At 36.2% G+C, this 18873-nt stretch overlaps 1 protein-coding gene across 1 annotated transcript; it reads right to left on the reverse strand.

The window, feature by feature from the left end:
* Nucleotides 1-851: 851 nt before the first annotated feature.
* On the reverse strand, nt 852-11464 carry LOC109221157 (ATP-dependent DNA helicase DDM1-like). Its single transcript, XM_019385621.1, has 16 exons — nt 11315-11464; nt 11023-11115; nt 9724-9987; nt 9542-9631; nt 8799-9145; nt 8469-8658; nt 8144-8319; nt 7513-7582; nt 7242-7431; nt 6715-6807; nt 6534-6628; nt 6326-6445; nt 3320-3439; nt 1864-1962; nt 1677-1784; nt 852-1300 (listed from the first exon to the last, which is right to left on the reverse strand). Exons 2-16 carry the CDS (start codon nt 11098-11100, stop codon nt 1061-1063), a joined length of 2280 nt encoding a protein of 759 aa, XP_019241166.1. The 5' UTR covers nt 11101-11115; nt 11315-11464; the 3' UTR covers nt 852-1060.
* Between the last annotated feature and the right edge of the window lie 7409 nt (nt 11465-18873).

Genomic DNA, 18873 nt, shown 5'->3' on the forward strand with positions numbered 1-18873 from the left:
CTCTCTCTCTCTCTCTCTCTCTCTCATTATTAGTGTAATTTTGTATATTATGAAAACATCAATAAACAAAATTTATTGTATAAGTATAAAAGTAGTCCCAATATTATATTAAAATGTATTATCAATATAGGACGTTCTAAACAAAATGTTTGATTAATTTTTTATTCTTATATTGGTTAAAATGGTAATTAGCATGATTTTTCAAAGACAATATATCTTTAGACAAATATTATACCAAAAGTCAAGAAATCTTTTCCCGTTAGTATCAGGGACTTAAAATCAAAAATTTGAAGCCAACCACCTGTACTTTGATTTGTGAATTCGCTACTTGTTTCATTAAAAAGAAACAAAAAGTTGGGCATAAATATTAAGAAATTTAATATGAAAGATATTATATAAGGTAAAATCTTAATAGAATTTATGGTCCTAAATATTAGGAGTTTTTATTTAACACAAATAAGGAAAGATTTAATAACCATAATTTCAAGTAATCTCATATTCCTAAATATTAGGAAAATAATGTAAATTTCAATTTCGTTCAATGTGAAATTTATCTTAAGGTGAAGCAATAAGCATGAATAGAAGAAAGCATAGCAGATACACCTTAGAGTCTTAGACGAGCATAGCAGCCATTTCAGCTCACTAATGAAAGTAAATCATTTCCTACCATAAATTTGTCCCTCGAGAAGTTCTCTGATCACAGTGGCAAATCCAACCCAGCCAGCCTGCACAGGTTCCTTCTGAAGATGCTAACTACAGAAAGGGGTTAAGAGCTTTGGGTGTGTAGTTCAAGGTAACATTATGCTGACCCAGAATGTAATTCTAATAAAATGAAATAAAAAAGAAAATGGTGCTAGGAAAAACACATGGAACATAGTCCTCATCAATTTAAGATAATAATCTGCAAATATGATAAAGATTTACAGAATGCTGCCAATGTTACCAAAAAGACATTGCTCCAAAACTGTAAATTTGCAAAATTAGATTAACTTAATCAACATTGTGCAGCTCCCAAAAACATCTAAATTCTGCAAATAAACTAGGCTGATGAGTCAATTTATCAGCTGTTGAGCGTAGAAAGCATGCCCCCTGTTGCAGTTGGAATAACAACTTCCCAACCAGGTCCTTTAAGAGGAAGGACATTTACACTTGATTCAGGGTTAACATCTTCACTTGGAGGACCAACAAGTAAATCACTTCGGTCTAAAACCCTCTGTAGATCCTCATCACTAAGATCTGTCTGCACCAACTTGTCCTCTTCGCTATCATCATCTCTCAAAAGCGCCAACAAGTCCTCTTCCTGATACACAAGAGTCACTATTAGCAAAAATCACCAGCTACTTTCTTCTACTTCACTACCAAAGATTATCCAATCCATTTCATTATCACAGGATTATAACGTGTAAGAAAAATGACGGTTACATTGACAACAAAATGCTTTGCACTGGAACTATGGTAGCATAACTAATGGGCACACCAAGCTACAACTGTTTCTTCCCGCTGAATCAAAAAAATAAAAACTATTCACACCAATGTAGGCAATGTTATAAAAACTGGTGTAGGTTTCAACACGATGTACTATTTAAAGGATGTCAAATTCAACTACAACCAGAGAAAACAACTCAGTGCTACACATAAAAGAAAAGGAGCATCTTGCAGGGGTAAGAAACACAAACCTCCATGATATCTGTAGTAGGCTTGTTTCTTTCTTGCTTAAATTGTCCTTTTCCAATCACTACATGCTCAAGCTTCAACTTGCTGAAAGCTCTTTTGAGGATTCGACCCTAAAGCACACATTTACCTCATTAGAAAAGAGTATAAAGAGCTGCTAAGATGTAGTTTTAGAAACAGCCTGGATAGTACCTCCACCGAGAGAGCAGTTGCAAGCCTATAAACATGAACAGGTTTTGTCTGACCTATTCTATGACACCGATCCATAGCCTGGAGATCCATTTGGGGATTCTGAAAACAGAAGTGCAAATTACTGATTGATCTAACTGACCATCCAAATAGTAAGTAAAAGAACAGAATATGAATGAAAGAAATAAGTGGAAACGTTGCTTCTGAAGTGAGAAGGATTAGCATATCAATGAAGTGATCCTACCTGAAGAGGCAAGGCAACATGCAGTAAGAGCTTGTGATAACTTTGTTTCAAACGGACTCCACTTAAGTGGCATATCACCACACTGTATCGTATCAAATAAGATGATCGAGTGGATCGTAAATCTAGTAGTTTCCTAACCACCCCACCCCCAAACATAAGGCGGGCGATTATAGAAGCTTGATACTTAACTTGCTTCTTCATGCTGAAATCATACCATTTTCTGGAAGTGGTCTCATTATGCATGTGTTTTCAGTTTATTAATATCACGATATCATATAACAATTACACTTCAATCCCAAACTAGTAGGGTTCGGCTCTATAAATCCTCAAATATACATTCCATTCCATGATCCTAACACTCAATGATTAAGGATTGTCTAGATCTCACACTTACCTCTTCACTGACATACAATTTCTAACAAACTAAAAAAATTCCTGCCAAGCACGAGACCTAAAGTAAGGTACCAAAAATGACTAAATATTAATCCTAATTAATTGTTACTGCCTATATTGGAACTTCCATTGTGTTCTGATTTTCACCAAGTCCACATGAATTTCAAGAGGCTCCCTCTCAATGAGATTTTATGTCTAGCTCATTCATTTTTGACATCTTCAGAAAATATGGTGTCATCCAGTCGACAGTGCACTTGAAAGTCAACATAGAATATGACCAAACCATCTAAGGTGAACTACTCTCATTTTTCCCCTTAACAATGAGAGTATTTCTATGACTCACTCAGCATTATTAGTCTTACAACCATCCTATTGAAGTTATCTTTCACTTAATTAGGTATATCTCTGTCAGCTACCACATAAGAATATTCATGTAGCACTCATCTATTTCAGCAATCATATTTTATTCGACATGATACATCTAAGTCTATCATGCTTTTCTCCTGAAAAGTTCAGCCTAAAAACCTGGATTGTCTGCATTAGGCATCGCAATCTCATCTAACCTCAACTCAATTTAATTCTTCTTATGCTAGCAGATCTTACAGCACATATGTTCTTACTCATACTTATCCTAAGACCTTACTCTCTAGAGTATCATTGGTAATAATGTTATTCTTTATCCTAAAGAAAACGATTCGGCAGTGCCTGTAAAATTGCATGTTACATCATCCTTAATTGTTAGTATTGATAAACTGTGAGAACTTCATCTAGCCACATAAAAGGATGGAAACAAAGGAAATCAGAGGAGGCACAAGAAGGTACCCAATCACTGTCATATAAAATGCAGGTGTCTGCAGCAGTAAGATTAATGCCAAGGCCACCAGCTCTAGTGCTCAGAAGAAATATCCTGCAGTCACTGTTAACATCATTGAACTCCTTGATCTGTTCAGAGCAACAAGTGATTATAATCAGATTTTTTACTTTATAAAAAAGGAGTATAATCAGGTCGACTTAATCAAAAGCTTCCAGATAACCCAGTTTTTTAATGCTCCCTCCCAGCCAATTTACTTAACCTGTTCAAATATTATTATTTGTTATCGTAACGAAATCCTTTTTTTTAGATAAGTATTATCAATTTGAATCATGTAGATGAAAACCCATGCCAGTCAGGACAAAGGATTTAAAAGCGAGACCAAGTAAATTGCAAGGCGGGGAGCGGTTTACATACAATAAAGAAGAAAGAAGTAACTCTCAGTCCAAAAAGAATACATAACCAACACATCCATGAACCTCACTGATTCTGCCAAACGCGAATACTTGAATGGGAGATCTACGCGGTATGCCTACTGGAAACACTAGTTAACACCATATATAATTAAAATATTTATTTTACTCAGTATACCTTCTTTATAAATTTATTTTGCTCTGTATACCTACTGTATTCCAAAATAAAATACTGTGTATTTTAAAGTAGAATATGGTGATATGTTTGGTTTAGATATTGTATTCCAAATTAGAATACTATAGTATGGTTGGTTTGAATATTGTATTCCAAATTTAAAAATTGTGAAATGTTTGGTGTGAATATTGTATTCTAAATTAGAGAATTTCGGTATGTTTGGTTTGGATACTGTATTCCAAATTGAAATCTATAGTATGTTTGGTTCGAATATTGTATTCCAAATGTAAAAAAATTGGAATGTTTGATTTGATATTGTATTCAAAATTGAAAATTGTGGTTACTATAGTATGTTTGGTTTGAACATTGTATTCTAAATTAAAAAATTATGGTATTTTAGTTTGGATACTGTATTCCAAATTAGAGTGTTGTGGTATGTTCAGTTTGATTATTGTATTCCAAATTAGAATGTTGTGGTAAATATTTGGTTTAAATAAGGCTGAATACATATGCAGACCCTTAAACTTGTCTGTTTTATAATTTAAACACCTAATCAAAGCTTTGTTCCTATTAAACACTTGTACTCCAACCTAAATGTGTCTATTAGACATAATTCGCTGACATGGCATAGTGTTTGTAATAGACTTACTCTAGGCACGTGAAAGACGTATTTTTCTTTTAAAATATATTTTTTCTCGCTTCTTCCCCTTCTCTCTCCTACTACCGATCTCCCCAGATTCCCACCACTGCTATAGCCACCTCGCCTTCCCCTCTCCACACATTCACCACCATCCGCCCACCACTGCCACCACAACCTTTCCTTATGGTATCCCTTCTCTCTCCACAGCACCGGTGCCACCACCATCCTCGTTACCATTATTATTACCAGAATCTTCAACACCCATTTCCAAGATTTATCATTAGAAGATACACAATTCAAAGCTTGGTACCAAACAAATTAATTACAAAGCAAGACTTTTTTTAAATATCAGGAGAGTGCTTCTGAATAAGCTTTTAAAGTTTGATGGTATGAAATTTTCATCATCATTTTGCCGCAACTATCTGATTTTGATATTTCAAACTTGAGATCACAAGAAAATGCAAATAATTTTCAAGATTGTAAAAAAAATGATGAATTAGAAACCTTGAAAGGATGGCAGGTACTAAGATTAGCAAAGCTAAATACTGAAATTGGTTGGATAAAGAACAAGAGTCAAATTAAATTCTGTCATAAACTCTAATTAATCAAACAATTAAGCTTGCCCAAACCTAGAAACCAGACCAAAAAAGTGTCCAACAAGAGAATCAAGAATGAAAAGGAGGAAAATAAACAGCATGGTCTCTGCGGACTGTGGAGTTGGGAAGGAAGACGATCTGGGGGCAAGGGCCTATGGAGTTGGTTTGGGCAAGAGTTGAGGGAGAGGGGGGGGGGGGGAGAAAGGAATGGCGGGGAGGGGGGAGAGGTTCCATAAAAAAATTTAAAGTTTTGTTTCTTTTATTTTCCACATGTTAGAATTTGATTTGTTTTCCTTGCCATGTAGGAAGCGTTTGATAACACGCACTAATATGTACAAAGACAGAACAAGTTGTGTTTGATAGAAACATACGGGTTGAGTTCTAGTGTTTAATAGGAACAAAGCTTTGTTCAGGTGCCTAATGTAAAAAATGGACAAGTTAAAGGGGTCACATATGTATTCAGCCTTTAAATAATATATTCCAAATTAGAATATTTTAGTATGTTTCGGAAGATGTAGGAAGATTTAGAGGTATATTGTACTCTCTCCGTTCCAATTTATGTGAACATGTTTGACTGGGCACGGAGTTTAAGAAAAAATGAAGACTTTTGTGGTCCTAAACAAGTTAAAAAGGTGCCCAGAGTATTTGTGTGGTTATAAAAGCTTCTCATTAAGGGTAGAATTGTAAGTTTAAGCTAAATTGTTTCCAAATTTAGAAGGGGGTCATTCTTTTTGGAACGGACCAAAAAGGAAATAGATTCACATAAACGGAGGGAGTAATACTTTTGAGATATTTGAAGTAATTTAAAACTTAGGTATATTATGAAAGTTGGTCTAACAAATGGGTGTACCATGAAACTTTCCCTACTTGAATTCAACATCCAATAACAAGATCTGAAGTCAAGACATATGCAGAAACCTATATGATAAGTCTGACCAGTAATAGTCAGGTTTCTTCCTCAGCCGCAATGAAGTTCTATACACAAGTAGCGTTCCGGAGAACCAGAAGATAATAGACAGACGTTCAGGAATCTTTGTGTAGCCAATGTTCTCATGTTATTGCAAGTAGCAGTTAAAGAGCCCAAGATTCATAAAACAATTGACATCATCACTGAGCAGGAAAATGATACCAGGCGCAAAAGGAAGCTAATAAACAACATATTCAATCTCCATCACAATCGAAGTACCAATCACCTGTCTTTTTCTTTCATCCAATTTCACGCTGCCATCAATTCTACAAACATCAAAGCCCTTTTCACTAAAATAGTAATCCATTATGTCAAGTACTTTAGTCCACTGAGAGAATATCAGCACCTGTAGGGACAAAAGTAAAAATAACAGAAAAAGTTTCAGCAAGGTGGGGCACACAGAAAAGCAAAATGAAGCACTGGACAGCACATACTTTATGCTTGCGAGCAAACAGTTCTGACAAAAGCCTGTCCAGTAAGCGGAACTTGCCACATTGCCCAACTATTTGTTCTACAGGTGGATAACAAACTGCCAGCGAGATGACAAAATGTAAAGCCATTGTCAACACAACTTCATCACAAATAATCAGTTAAAAAAAACCATAAGCCACATACAAGAACCGTCAAATGCCGACTCCAAGAGGTCAGGATGATTGCAATTTTTGCGAAGTTGAATCATCAAATTAGTGAGCTTTTTAAAACCATGCCCTGCACATTCAGAAAAAGAACTTTAATACTGCAATCCCTGAACCCATGTAGAAAATGGTAATAAAAAGAAATTGCTTCACAGTATAACCCACAAGATGAATGCATTCAAGCTAAACAACAGACGCCATCATCAATCTAGACAAGATAGATTTTATTTATGCATAATCATAACAAAATTCGAGTACAATCAATATCTGCTTGCCAGTTGAGAAAACATTTGAAGTTCTATACAAACAAATATATTAAATTTGCCATTGACAATCTAATTTCCCTTTTAAAAACAACGTATTTGTCGGAGAATAGAACCTTGGATCCATAAACGCTTCAGTAGCAATTAAGAGAGCAAAAATTGGTTAGGAAAGTGCAACTGTCGGATAGAGGATATTTCTGTCAGATGTAGATACTTAAGATATTTATACAAGTATGCTAATTACCGCGGGACACATTCTCAAGCAAATAACCCTCCAATGTCCTGTTAATTAGATGGTCCTGGAACTTTTTCTGGTGCTCAGTCATGGTAGCATATAAAATTATCTCTTTCTTTCGTGGAAGCATTTGCTCAACATCTACTTTCAATCTCCGAAGGAGAAAAGGACGTAAAATTGCATGGAGTTTTGTAACAACCTGCAATTACGACAGTCGTAATCAAATATCAGCTACTATAAAATGGAAAGAAATGGCAATACTATTGAACAACAATCATACTTGTGCCCTCCTTTTCTCTTCCATTTCTTCCTTTTGGGCTTCATTGCCGCACTTCCCAGCTAGGTCAAACCTGATATACAAATAGAAACCAGGTTATCGTTTAACACTTAACTTTTCATGATGTCATTTAGCACATGCTAAATTCTTTACACCACCATTTGAGGAGAAGAGTGAGTTAAGTGTTCCGAATGATACACTGTACACGGATAAGGTAAGTGCATCACACTATCCGCTACGAATTCTGATAAGAACCAGCACAATTACCCAGATATTTGTGACTAGTCTACCCTATGTGTTATGCATAGAATGGAAACCAATATAGAACCGTCTGCTTCACTTGATCTGCCATATTTTCAATTTGGTTTCACCACATATGTACTGCATTTCTTCTGAAAACTATGGTCAATACATTAACCATCAAAATCAATGTGTGGAACTTCAGATTTCAGGGCAGTAATAACCCAGACAAGATAGCCAAATCATTTGCTGGATGAAGATGAAAACTTTGCTAGCAAGTTAGGCACATTACAAGAAAATAACATGACCAGCACAAATTAAAATTAACAAACAGTTAGCCGTCTAAACAAGCACTTCAAGAAAAATAGTGAGAATGGCCTAATCAGCTGCTTACCATGACTCAAATTCTTCTAAGGATGAAAATATATCCGGTAAGATGAAATTTAACAATGACCACAACTCAGCTAAGTTGTTCTGCAGAGGTGTTCCAGTTAATAGAAGCTTGTTTTCAATCGGCAGCAGCTTGAGTTCCCTGAACAGTTTGCACTTCGAGTTCTTTAACCTGTGCCCCTTGGAAAGAACCAATAAACAAAATATCAGCATGAAATGCAGAACGAATTGCCTTTTAAGTTAAGGCATAAACCTATAGATTGAAAATTAAAACACAGTAGTATAAGTATAAGTTCAAGGATAAAGAGTAAACTCTAAATCAGATGTACCTCATCAACCACAAGATACTTCCAATGATAATGCCTCAGGTATTTCTTCGCATCACTCATTGCAATCTCATAAGAAGTAACTACAATGGGAAATTTGGGACCTATGGCCCTCGGCATGTGCTTCCTCCTTAACTCATCTCTTTGTTTCTTGTCTCCATGGTAGATGATTGTATTAATTGATGGGACAAACCTATCAAGCACAAGAAAATGATGGTTTTTGGCCCTTGTTGCAGACTAGTAACGGAAGACTGAATACAAAATGAAGCACCTGCATCAACTAGACACAAATAGCACTTCCACTAATTGCACAAAATGAGGATATTAATGTACCTTTCTATCTCATTCACCCAATTTGAAAGAGTTGAAAGGGGAGCAATGACCAAATAAGGCCCATCTAACCCATTTCCCTTTAAATGTGCAAGAAAAGCAATAGTTTGAATGGTCTTTCCAAGTCCCATCTGATCAGCTAGAATCCCATTCAACCCATTTTGCCATAATGAAATCAACCACTTGACACCCTTCAGTTGATAAGACTTCAACTTTCCACCAGTCAGCAAGGGCACAAGTTCAGCCTGCTCCTTCTCAACTCTCTCCTCCTCTGTGAGGGTTGAATCCTCAATACAACCACCTTCTTTAGATCTTGAAAGCATGGCAGCAACAGCTCTCTTGGCCTTCTTCTGCATAGACATGTGGAAGTGTTTCACAGAATGGAAGAAGGGAAACTGACAAGATGCATAGAAACTCACTAGCCCATCCAACAAAAAAGAAACACTAGCTCCAGTAAAGCTCTCAAATTAACTTTGAGCCTCGAAACATCAAAAACTAAAGACTTCCGGAATCAGGCAAGTGATATTAAAAAGCAATACAAAACAATAAGTTCCCTTGCAAGAGAGAAAGGAAAAGTTAAATAGCGATTGAAAGGTAATAATAGAACTCGCCCAATCAAAAATGCCATGTTCCCAATATCTAAGAATACTCAACTAATTAACTGAGGTTCTTTGCATAATGATAAAAAGGATGGGAAAAAACTTTAATATACACCCATTTCCTAAGGAGGACAAGAGAAGGAATACATTATTATAACTTGTGGACGCCTTTCTTTTTGTGCCACGACCCCTCTTCTTGTCGTTACCACTTTCTTCTTCATCTTCCACTCCATTTTGCTAGTGAAAATGCAGAAATGAACTGTGTTAGCAAAGTAGTGACGACTTTTCGCACTCAACAGTCAAGATTCTTCATGGAAACAAGGATATACCACTGTGATGTTATCCATCTTCTCCAGCAGGAACTCTGAATAAAGCTGGGTCTGTGTAAGAAGCTCGTCCAACTTACTAAATTGAAGGTCATTCAAGTTGGGGGCCTCTTTGGGCTCATTTACTTCTTCCTCCTTTACACGTGCTTTCATCAAGTTTTCCTCTTCCTTCGCCATGGATTCAGATAAAAGAGAGACATCCCCATTTTTTGCATCAAGAAATACTTCATCCTCTAACTTGACAGATACCTCCTCTTTGCATGTATCCTTCAAGTTGAGAATACACAGATGTAATGCACAAGTAAAATCTGAATGAAATTTTTCTAAACATCCCTCCGAGCCAGCAACTGGCATTCGGACAAGGAAACAAAGAAATTATTGGTTAGAAATTTAAGAAAAGACATCTAACTTGGAAATCAGCAAAATTAAAGGCCAAATACAATTCCATTTCCAACCCAAACAAATCACATTTACCCTCAAACTGTAACGTGTACAAACTTTAAAACCCTAACAACAAGGTGTATTACGGATCAAGTACGTCAATAAGAAATAATTGGTAAATCGCGAAGCAGTTGGCACGTGACTCAAACACATAAACTCAAAGTCTTGCTTTGATTAGTTTTCAAGAATCAATATGTTGTCACTCTCATCTTATCCGATTACCTAGTTTTTTAAAAAGCATGTTAACAAAACCACATGACATTGGTACTAATGACAGGTAGAGTAAAATATCACACCATACAACTCGTTTCTTTACATTTGCACATTCTAGTACCTACTGCAGCCATATGACTCTATAACCCACCCATCCACCCCACCCACCCCCACCCCGAAAATAAAGCTAGATTCCTTCAAAATTAGCTTAAAGGGTTGTTCACCACCCCCCACCCATAAAACAAAAGAAACTTTATCAGCTTTTACCGACAGTAACAACACAATGCTATTTTTTCTCATTCCAGTATCTTTTTTTATGACCGAGAAACCTGTCTAGGCTAACTTTTAGGACCAACTGCATCCTGATGGGCCTGCCCCTCTACCCTTCTCCACTTAAATACCATACATAGTTTTTTTTCCTCATTCAAGTATCTTACTTCTACTTCCCCCCTCAAATGGGACTACATTACACGATGAAGACACAACAAAGAGTAATAAGTTTCAAAAGCCTAAAAACTTAACTACTAGTCGCACTACCTAAAGGTGAAAACCATCAGCAAGAAACAACAATTAAAACTAAGCCTTAATCCCAAATTAATCGGGTTCCAATTATATGAATCCTCTATAATTGGAACAAAAGCAATATACCTCCTCATCTGCGAGGACGGAAACAGGAGAATCTGTTTTAGTTACGTCCTTCACTCCGTTATCTGCGTCAGCAACCATCTCACTGTCCAAACCCTAAGCTCCAAAAAAACAATTCTTTACCAAATCAGCGAAAAGTTTCATTAAACGAATACTTTAGCAACTCGAGCAAACACCTCTTTTTCTATCTCTCGGATAAAAGGAATCAAAATACGAAGACTGAAATCTAACAAAAAGATTCAGAAAATAGCGCATAATGACGAAACAAATTTTGGAAAACAAAAATGGAATATACCTATTCAACTTCAGGTATGAACGTAGAGGAAAATCGGAATGAATGGAAGAGACGAAGAGATTCAAAGAGAATGGGCGGCAATGAAAATGGAGTAGAGTAGGGAATTTTGCAGCAGAATACTACTCCTATTTGGGGAGTGTGCGCGCGTGGGGGTGGGGTTTAATATTTATGTATTCTTTCCATGCCGGTGCAGGAGAGACCAAATGGGCGGGAAATCGATGTTATGAAATTGCCCTGCGAAGTTTGATTTAATATCGAAATTAGGATTGGAAGGCGTCCGTTGTTGAGCGTTGCGTTTGAATTGTGTTTCTCCGTGGTGTAGCCTGAAATGTTGTCAAATTCAGGGCGACCCAAATTGGCGGTCCGGATTTTGAGTTGTTCAATTTTGAGTTGGTATTATTAATTTACTGTGGTTATATGATAAATTGGGGTGACAATTCACAGCAATTAATCTAGTTAAGTGATAAAAATATAGTTCAAATATACATCATATGCTTTCATAAGTTTGGTTATAAGCTCTTTTTCATGTACTAGTCTTAGGGTACACGCGATGCGTGTGAATCCTGTCTTAATGAGTATAAATTTTATTTAAAAAATAATTTTGAGTTATAAAATAAAAATATAAGTTCCTAAAGATGATCATGAATATTGGTTGTGTATAACTAACTCAATAATTAAAGAAACTATCTCAGAAGTCCTCAATCATCAATAATTCAACTTAAGATTTGTTCCAAGTTTGTAATTTCATAATTACAGTTTCACAGGCAAGAACCTTGAAAATGTAAATAATCTTGTAGGATACAACTTATAAAATATAAGCAGACAACTAATAATCCGATCTTTAAATAACATAAAATCAAAGTGCAATAATAAACAAAAAAAGACATTAAAAAACGAAGAAATAAAGCAAGCTAATAAGAGAATTTACAATTGAAAGATAGCTGATAAATCCGCTCATATTTAGCTAAATATATCATGAATTAATAATTAAGGAATCTCATAAATTATCTTGTTAATTTGTGCATTTAAAACTTTTAAAAGTATAATATTGAATAAGATTATTGGTGTTGTATTTTTGTATATTTTTATAAAGTGAATCTATCTACGTTATTATCCAAGAACCTGTACCTCTTCTTTCTTAAATCTTTTTATTCTCCTTTTATCTATTTTTTAATTATTTATATATAATTTACGTGCAATACCTATACGAAATATTACAACTTTCTACATGGTTCGAATAAGAAAATAAATTAATAAGCAAAATTTTAATTAATTTTAAGCTCTTAAATATTAAAATAATAATTAAATAACTATTAAATCAACAAAAATAATTTGTAGAAAATTTTCAACATACGTAACCCATGAGCACGTTTCCTTATTTAATTAACATGTTATGGTGAAGGCTAAATATTAGGACTTTCTTACTTAGTTCAATAAGGAAATATTTAATAACCAAAATTTTAGATGATTTAAATGCCCTAAATATTAGGAAAGTAGCTTAAATTATAATGGAAAATTTTCACATAAGAACAACTGGGATTCCTACTTTTTAATTATATAATCCATATTTCAATTTAGAACCAACTAGCCAAAAAATAATAGGCTAAGTCTCAACACCCAACTCCAATAAATTCTCGAAATTACTATTTAATTTAAAAAAAAAGATTGTTCAAGCTTTTAAGTTAATTTTTGAATCAGCAATTGTAACTCAAATATTAGTTTAACAAACCAAATCCATTTGAATGGTGAAAATTAGATTTTTAACAAGCTTAAATATGTGGGCTTAGATTCCGCATTTGATTTTGTGAGAAATTTGAAGTGGGTGTTATTTAGAATTGTTAGAAATAGCATAAGGAGGTTGCATATAAAATTTGAAGTCATTTAATGGAGATTTGGACTGGTTTTGAACAAGAATTGCAACTGAAAATCGTGGAAGAAGTCCGTCTACAAACGCTTGTATAAAGGTGTATAAAAGTGTATAATAGTGTATAAGATGTGGTTATACACTCAAATACACTTTTATACAAGATTATACATAATATACAAAAAACTGACTTCGTCTTCTTCCTTGCGTCTTTTCTGAAATTTAACTCAAATCTTGCTCAAATCTACTCAAAATCACTTCAAAATTAAATTTTGAGCTCCTTTTAATATTTTCAATCAATTAGAACAACACCCAATCCAAACACTAACAAACTCAAAAAATCCTATTTTCGAAAGCAAAGCTTTGAATAGCCTTCAATGGTGGACGTCTACTCTTCAATTTTCTTACATTGCAACTAGGTGACACAAGCGGATAAGCGGTAATGGCGGACGGCCCCTTGAAGCATATGTAGAAGACGTGATAAGAAAATAGAGTGAAAGCAATGGTTGTGAGAACACAAAATTTAACTTCATAGCTTTTAGAAGTTATGGTTATAAGAACACAAATTTTGAATTTGTTAGTGCTTTCAAAATATGTACAATATGGGCTAGGTTGGATAAAACTTAAAAACATGGGCCATTTTTTGTTATGGTATGATGTCAAGTGTATTTTCTTGTAATTCTTTCAATTATAATTGTATCCAATATAAAATTTATTTTTAGAGGGTAAAAAAGGCGAACGACGCTTTGCTAAGGGCCTTCGTGCTTTTAATATAGTATAGATATAGATATAGTTATAGACACAATCTGAAACATTGATGACGTGGAGGTGCTTATTTGGCACTTTATTTTATGTGGCAACTTGATTCTAAATTTTGGCACCAGGATGATGGATTTAGAAAGATTTTCATTTCTAACACATATGTCACGACCCAAAATCCCTCTGAAGGAGTCGTAATGGTACCTAGTCTCTAAACTAGGTAAGCCTAACATTTACAGAAATAACATTGATATTCACTAACTTCAAATTAGATAACTCTAAACGATTACAATTTCCAAAACCGGTAGTACAAGTCATAAGCCTTTCTAGGAGTAGTTATACATAATAAATACATCACTGTTCCAGAACAAAAGGAACCAATGGAAATAAGTACAAATGAAGGTGACTCCGTGGCCTGCGAACGCAGCAGCAGGTTTACCTTGAGTCTCCACCGCGACGATCAGCATAGCTACTATCAATCATATACTTGGATCTGTACAAAAAATATACAGAAGTGTAGTAAGAGCACACCACAGCGGTGCCCAGTAAGTATCAAGACTAACCTAGGTGGAGTAGTGACGATGGGCAGTCAAGGCACCTACTGGCCTAATAAATTGAACATGATATAACAGTAAACTAACAATGGTAAAGACAACAAAGTAATACCAATAGCAGGGAGAAATCAAACTACCAGTAGAGACAATTTAAGGGAAACACGGATGGTAACGTAAGATAACCAAGTAAATTAACACCAACATAGCTGGAACACAGACAAGTAAACACGTGCTCAAATAAGGAAGGCGATGTTAACTCAATCAATCACATCATTTTCTGATACACAATTCCAACCATCTCAAACTCGATGTCTCATATCATAACCTTAATCCCAAAACCTTTAGCACACACGGCACCTTGTGCCCCATATTTCTATCTCACATTGCACAACATCATCCTCATGCTATGCTACTCAGTACATAGGGTCCGTAACAAATGCACTTAAGATGATCAAGGAGTCTCATTTATATAACATAAAATAAATTACAGTTTCTAAACCAATTAGGAAATCAGCGAAAAAAGATGAAGTTACTTTTATAAATCATTTGAATGAAGAAAATACCTTTTTCAAATAAAATACAACATCTAATAAATTATTACCTTTAATATAGGATTTATTAAATTAAAACTTAGTAGAAATTCGTTTTTAAGTAAGATACAATATCATCGGGTTAAGGAAACTTAATTGAGAAACTAATTGAAATAAAACATAACATTTATAGGAATTTGAATTATTGAAAGGTGTATATATACACGGCGAATTCAAATTTAAAAGTCATATATAGCAGCGTAATACTAATTCCTTTATTTTAAATCACGATATTACTAATAACTTAACAGGACAGGAGGAAACGATTCAACGTAGTAAATTTACTTTAAAAATTTATTCACTAGAGTAATAGTTTCAGGGAAAGAATTCAAGGAACAACGGCAAGTCAACAGATCAATGTCAATAACCCGATCCCACAACTCAGTGAAACCCGAAATACAAATTATCATAGCCTTAAACAAATGAACTAGGGTCTTCTCAGTATTCAGCTATAACCAATCCCTAAATGAAATGTAAAACCACCGAATAATCTACACAGTCAAAGAGGAATACATAAGCATATATATTGATGCGGCGCGCATCCCGATCCCACCAATCCTCTCTTATTCATCCGTAACAATTACAATAAAAGTAAATAGTATATATATGTTGCGGCGTGCAACCCGATCCCACCAATCCTCCCTTATTCCTCCTTAACAATTACAATAGAAGTAAATAATATATATATGTGTTGCAGCGCGCAACCCGATCCCACCGGTCCACCCTTATTGCTCCTCAATATATCACCATTATTTCTCTTGTTGCGGCGTGCAACCCGATCCCACCTGTCCACCCTTATTACTCTTGTTGCGGCGTGCAACCCGATCCCACCAGACAATATCAATTCTCCCTTATTCCTCCTCAATATATCACCATTATTCCTCCTGTTGCGACGTGCAACCCGATCCCACCAGACAATAGCTTAAATCAACATCAACAACAAATCCACAACTCAATTACAAGAATTTCTATTGCCAAGAGTATGAGTACACGGCGACAAGAGAATCACTAGAAATCAGGAAGCACAACAACCTTTATGAAAACAACAAGACATGTAAGGCACGTGATAACTACACAGGCAGCAACAACAATTTGGACACGTAGCATATATGCACGGGGTCATAGAGAAACTCACAATTAAGAAGTAACAACACAATAAGAAGGGCAATCACTTCAATTAAGGTAAATAGGGGTCAAATAACAAGTAAGAGTTAGAAAAAAACTAACAATATCGTATAGAGCATGTAGAGGTAAAGCTAGCAAATAGGAAACCCAATTATATCAGGAAACTTCCCAATTAATGAACATAAGGACCTAAAAATCCTAAAGGCAAATTTTCCACAAATAAGACCGAGCACGCACTCGTTACCTCGCATGCACGGGCTACAATTAACATAGAGGACTCAAATCCTAAGGGGGAGTCCCCACACAAAGTTAGGCATGATACTTACCTCAATCCGGCCAATTCAACACTCAATTTAGCTTTTCCTTTACCAATTCATCAAAGCTCGGCTCAATCTAGCAAAAAACGACTTAAATATATCAAACAATGCAAGAGAACACAATTCCAATTAACAAAGCTATGATTCTTATACAATTTGCAAAAAGTCAACAAAAGTCAACTCCACGGGCCTGCACCTCGGAACCCGACCAAATTTACAAAAATCGAATATCCATTCCGATACGAGTTCACGCATACAAAAATTATCAAATTCCGATACCATTTGGTCCTTCAAATTATTATTTTACATTTTTGAAACACTTTACCAATTTTCCTTAAATTTCATCCAAAATCACAAATCAAATGATGAATTCAATTATATATTCATGAATATTAGCCAAAAACCGAGTTAGAATTACTTACCCAGATGATTTCCTTGAAAAACTCCCGAAAATTCACCTCAAACCGAGCTCCCAAAGTCCAAGATGTGAAATAAAACCCTAAACCTCGTTTATATAGTGTTCTTTGAACTTCCTCACCGCGGTCCGCGAAATTCCAAGTGCGGCCGCGCCTCCTAGGCCCCGCGGTTGCGAAAAAAAATGGTGAGGCCGCACTTTTTGGTGATTGCACTACCAGGCTTTAGTATTTTAGCCATAAATTTCTCTACAGATGTCCAAATGATGACTTCTTTACCTTTCTGGAAACTAGACACGAAGGGCTACAACTTTAGTTTTTAAATTATCTCAAAATTTCTTGTAGATCAAAATATATAGGCTCCCGAAGTTGGATCAGCGAATCTGCAGATCTGCCCTGGAGCGCCTCCGCGACCAATTTACGCGGTCCGCGCCCCACCTCCGCCCTCAGCGAAATTTTGCCGCTGTCTGTGAAAATTAAGCACCAGAACCATGCCTGTGTTCCGGTAATGCCCGGACTCGCTCGAAACTCACCCGAACACACACCCGAGGCCTCCGGAACCTCAACCAAATGTGCCATTAAGTCCTAAAATACTATACTAACTCAATTGAGCTCTCGAATCACCTCAAACAATAACAAAAACATGAATCGCACACCAATTCAAGCTTAACGGACTTGAAACCTCAAACTTTCACAACCGATGCCGAAACCTATCAAACCTCGTCCGAATAACCTCCAATTTTGCACACACGTCACAAATGACATTACGAACCTACTTCAACTCCCAAAATTCTATTCCGACTCCGATATCATAAAAGTCAACTCTCGGTCAAACCTCTCCATTTTCCAAACTTCAACTTTTCCAACTTCCGCCGAAATGCCTCAAATTACCCTACGGGCCTCCAAATCCGAATCCGAACACACGCCTCAGTCCAAAATCACTATACGAAGCTACTAACATTACCCAACACTCATTCCGGAGCCGTTTACTCAAAAGTCAAATTCCGGTCAAATTCTCACCGCTTAAGCTTCCAAAACTAGATTCCTTCTTCCAATTCGACTCCGATTCATCCGGAAACAGAATTCAACCATGCACGCAAGTCAATACACATAATATGAAGCCGCAACAGAATTCAACCATGCACGCAAGTCGATACACATAATATGAAGCCGTTCGTGACCTCAAACTGGAATCAAGAGATCTTTGCCGGTGCTGACTTGGATCTCGGGTGACGGAATAAGGCGGCCAGAAGCGACGAGCAGTCGCGGTCGAAGCTTGGCTCTAGCCAATAGGCTAGCATAAGCTTGGCTACTGCCAAACCAGATGCAATTGCTTAAAACGGCCAGTCAAATCGTTACATAAACATACGTTCGTCCTCGAACGTGCCCGGAGTTGTTCCAAAGCCATCGAACCACTGCATGAGCTCACCATGCATACACCCGGGGGTGATTCCCCATTATTCAAACCTATGAAGGAGTGACAATGCAACTTAACTGAAGGTCTCACCTCATCTTTAGTCCATAACCTTAGGACAGAACCCAAACCTCAACATCTGAAATTCATCATAGGACCCGAATCCCACATCATCACACTGTATGAACATGAACAAGCTGAATCGAGCCAAAAATTCCAATCCAGAATACAATCACATGCTATTCCACACAGCTCAAATGCCCGAAGCAATTCCCTCTGACCACCATAGCTGCTCAAATAACATCCTAGATGCCGGCAATACACTTCAAATTGAATATATCCTTGTTTCGGACCTTCATTTCGCTGCCCATGATAAGGAAACATGCGGAAACTCATAGCCGCCCATGAAGTCAACAAGTCAAGAAGATCTCTCGCCCGTCAAGGGCCATTGCCCAAATCTTAGCAGAAACAACCTCATACTTCCAAACACTCTTTACCCCCAATACGATAATGCTAATCTCGG

Source organism: Nicotiana attenuata, unplaced genomic scaffold (assembly GCF_001879085.1).
Source record: "Nicotiana attenuata strain UT unplaced genomic scaffold, NIATTr2, whole genome shotgun sequence".
Lineage (NCBI taxonomy): Eukaryota > Viridiplantae > Streptophyta > Magnoliopsida > Solanales > Solanaceae > Nicotiana > Nicotiana attenuata.

Coding starts and splice junctions, on each gene's coding strand:
- LOC109221157 (XM_019385621.1), bottom strand. CDS start 11,100: ATGGTTGCTGACGCAGATAACGGAGTGAAGGACGTAACTAAAACAGAT. Junction 8,659..8,798: donor TGGGTGAATGAGATAGAAAG/GTACATTAATAT, acceptor TGTGCTTGATAG/GTTTGTCCCATCAATTAATA. Junction 7,583..8,143: donor TTAGAAGAATTTGAGTCATG/GTAAGCAGCTGA, acceptor TTTGTATATCAG/GTTTGACCTAGCTGGGAAGT.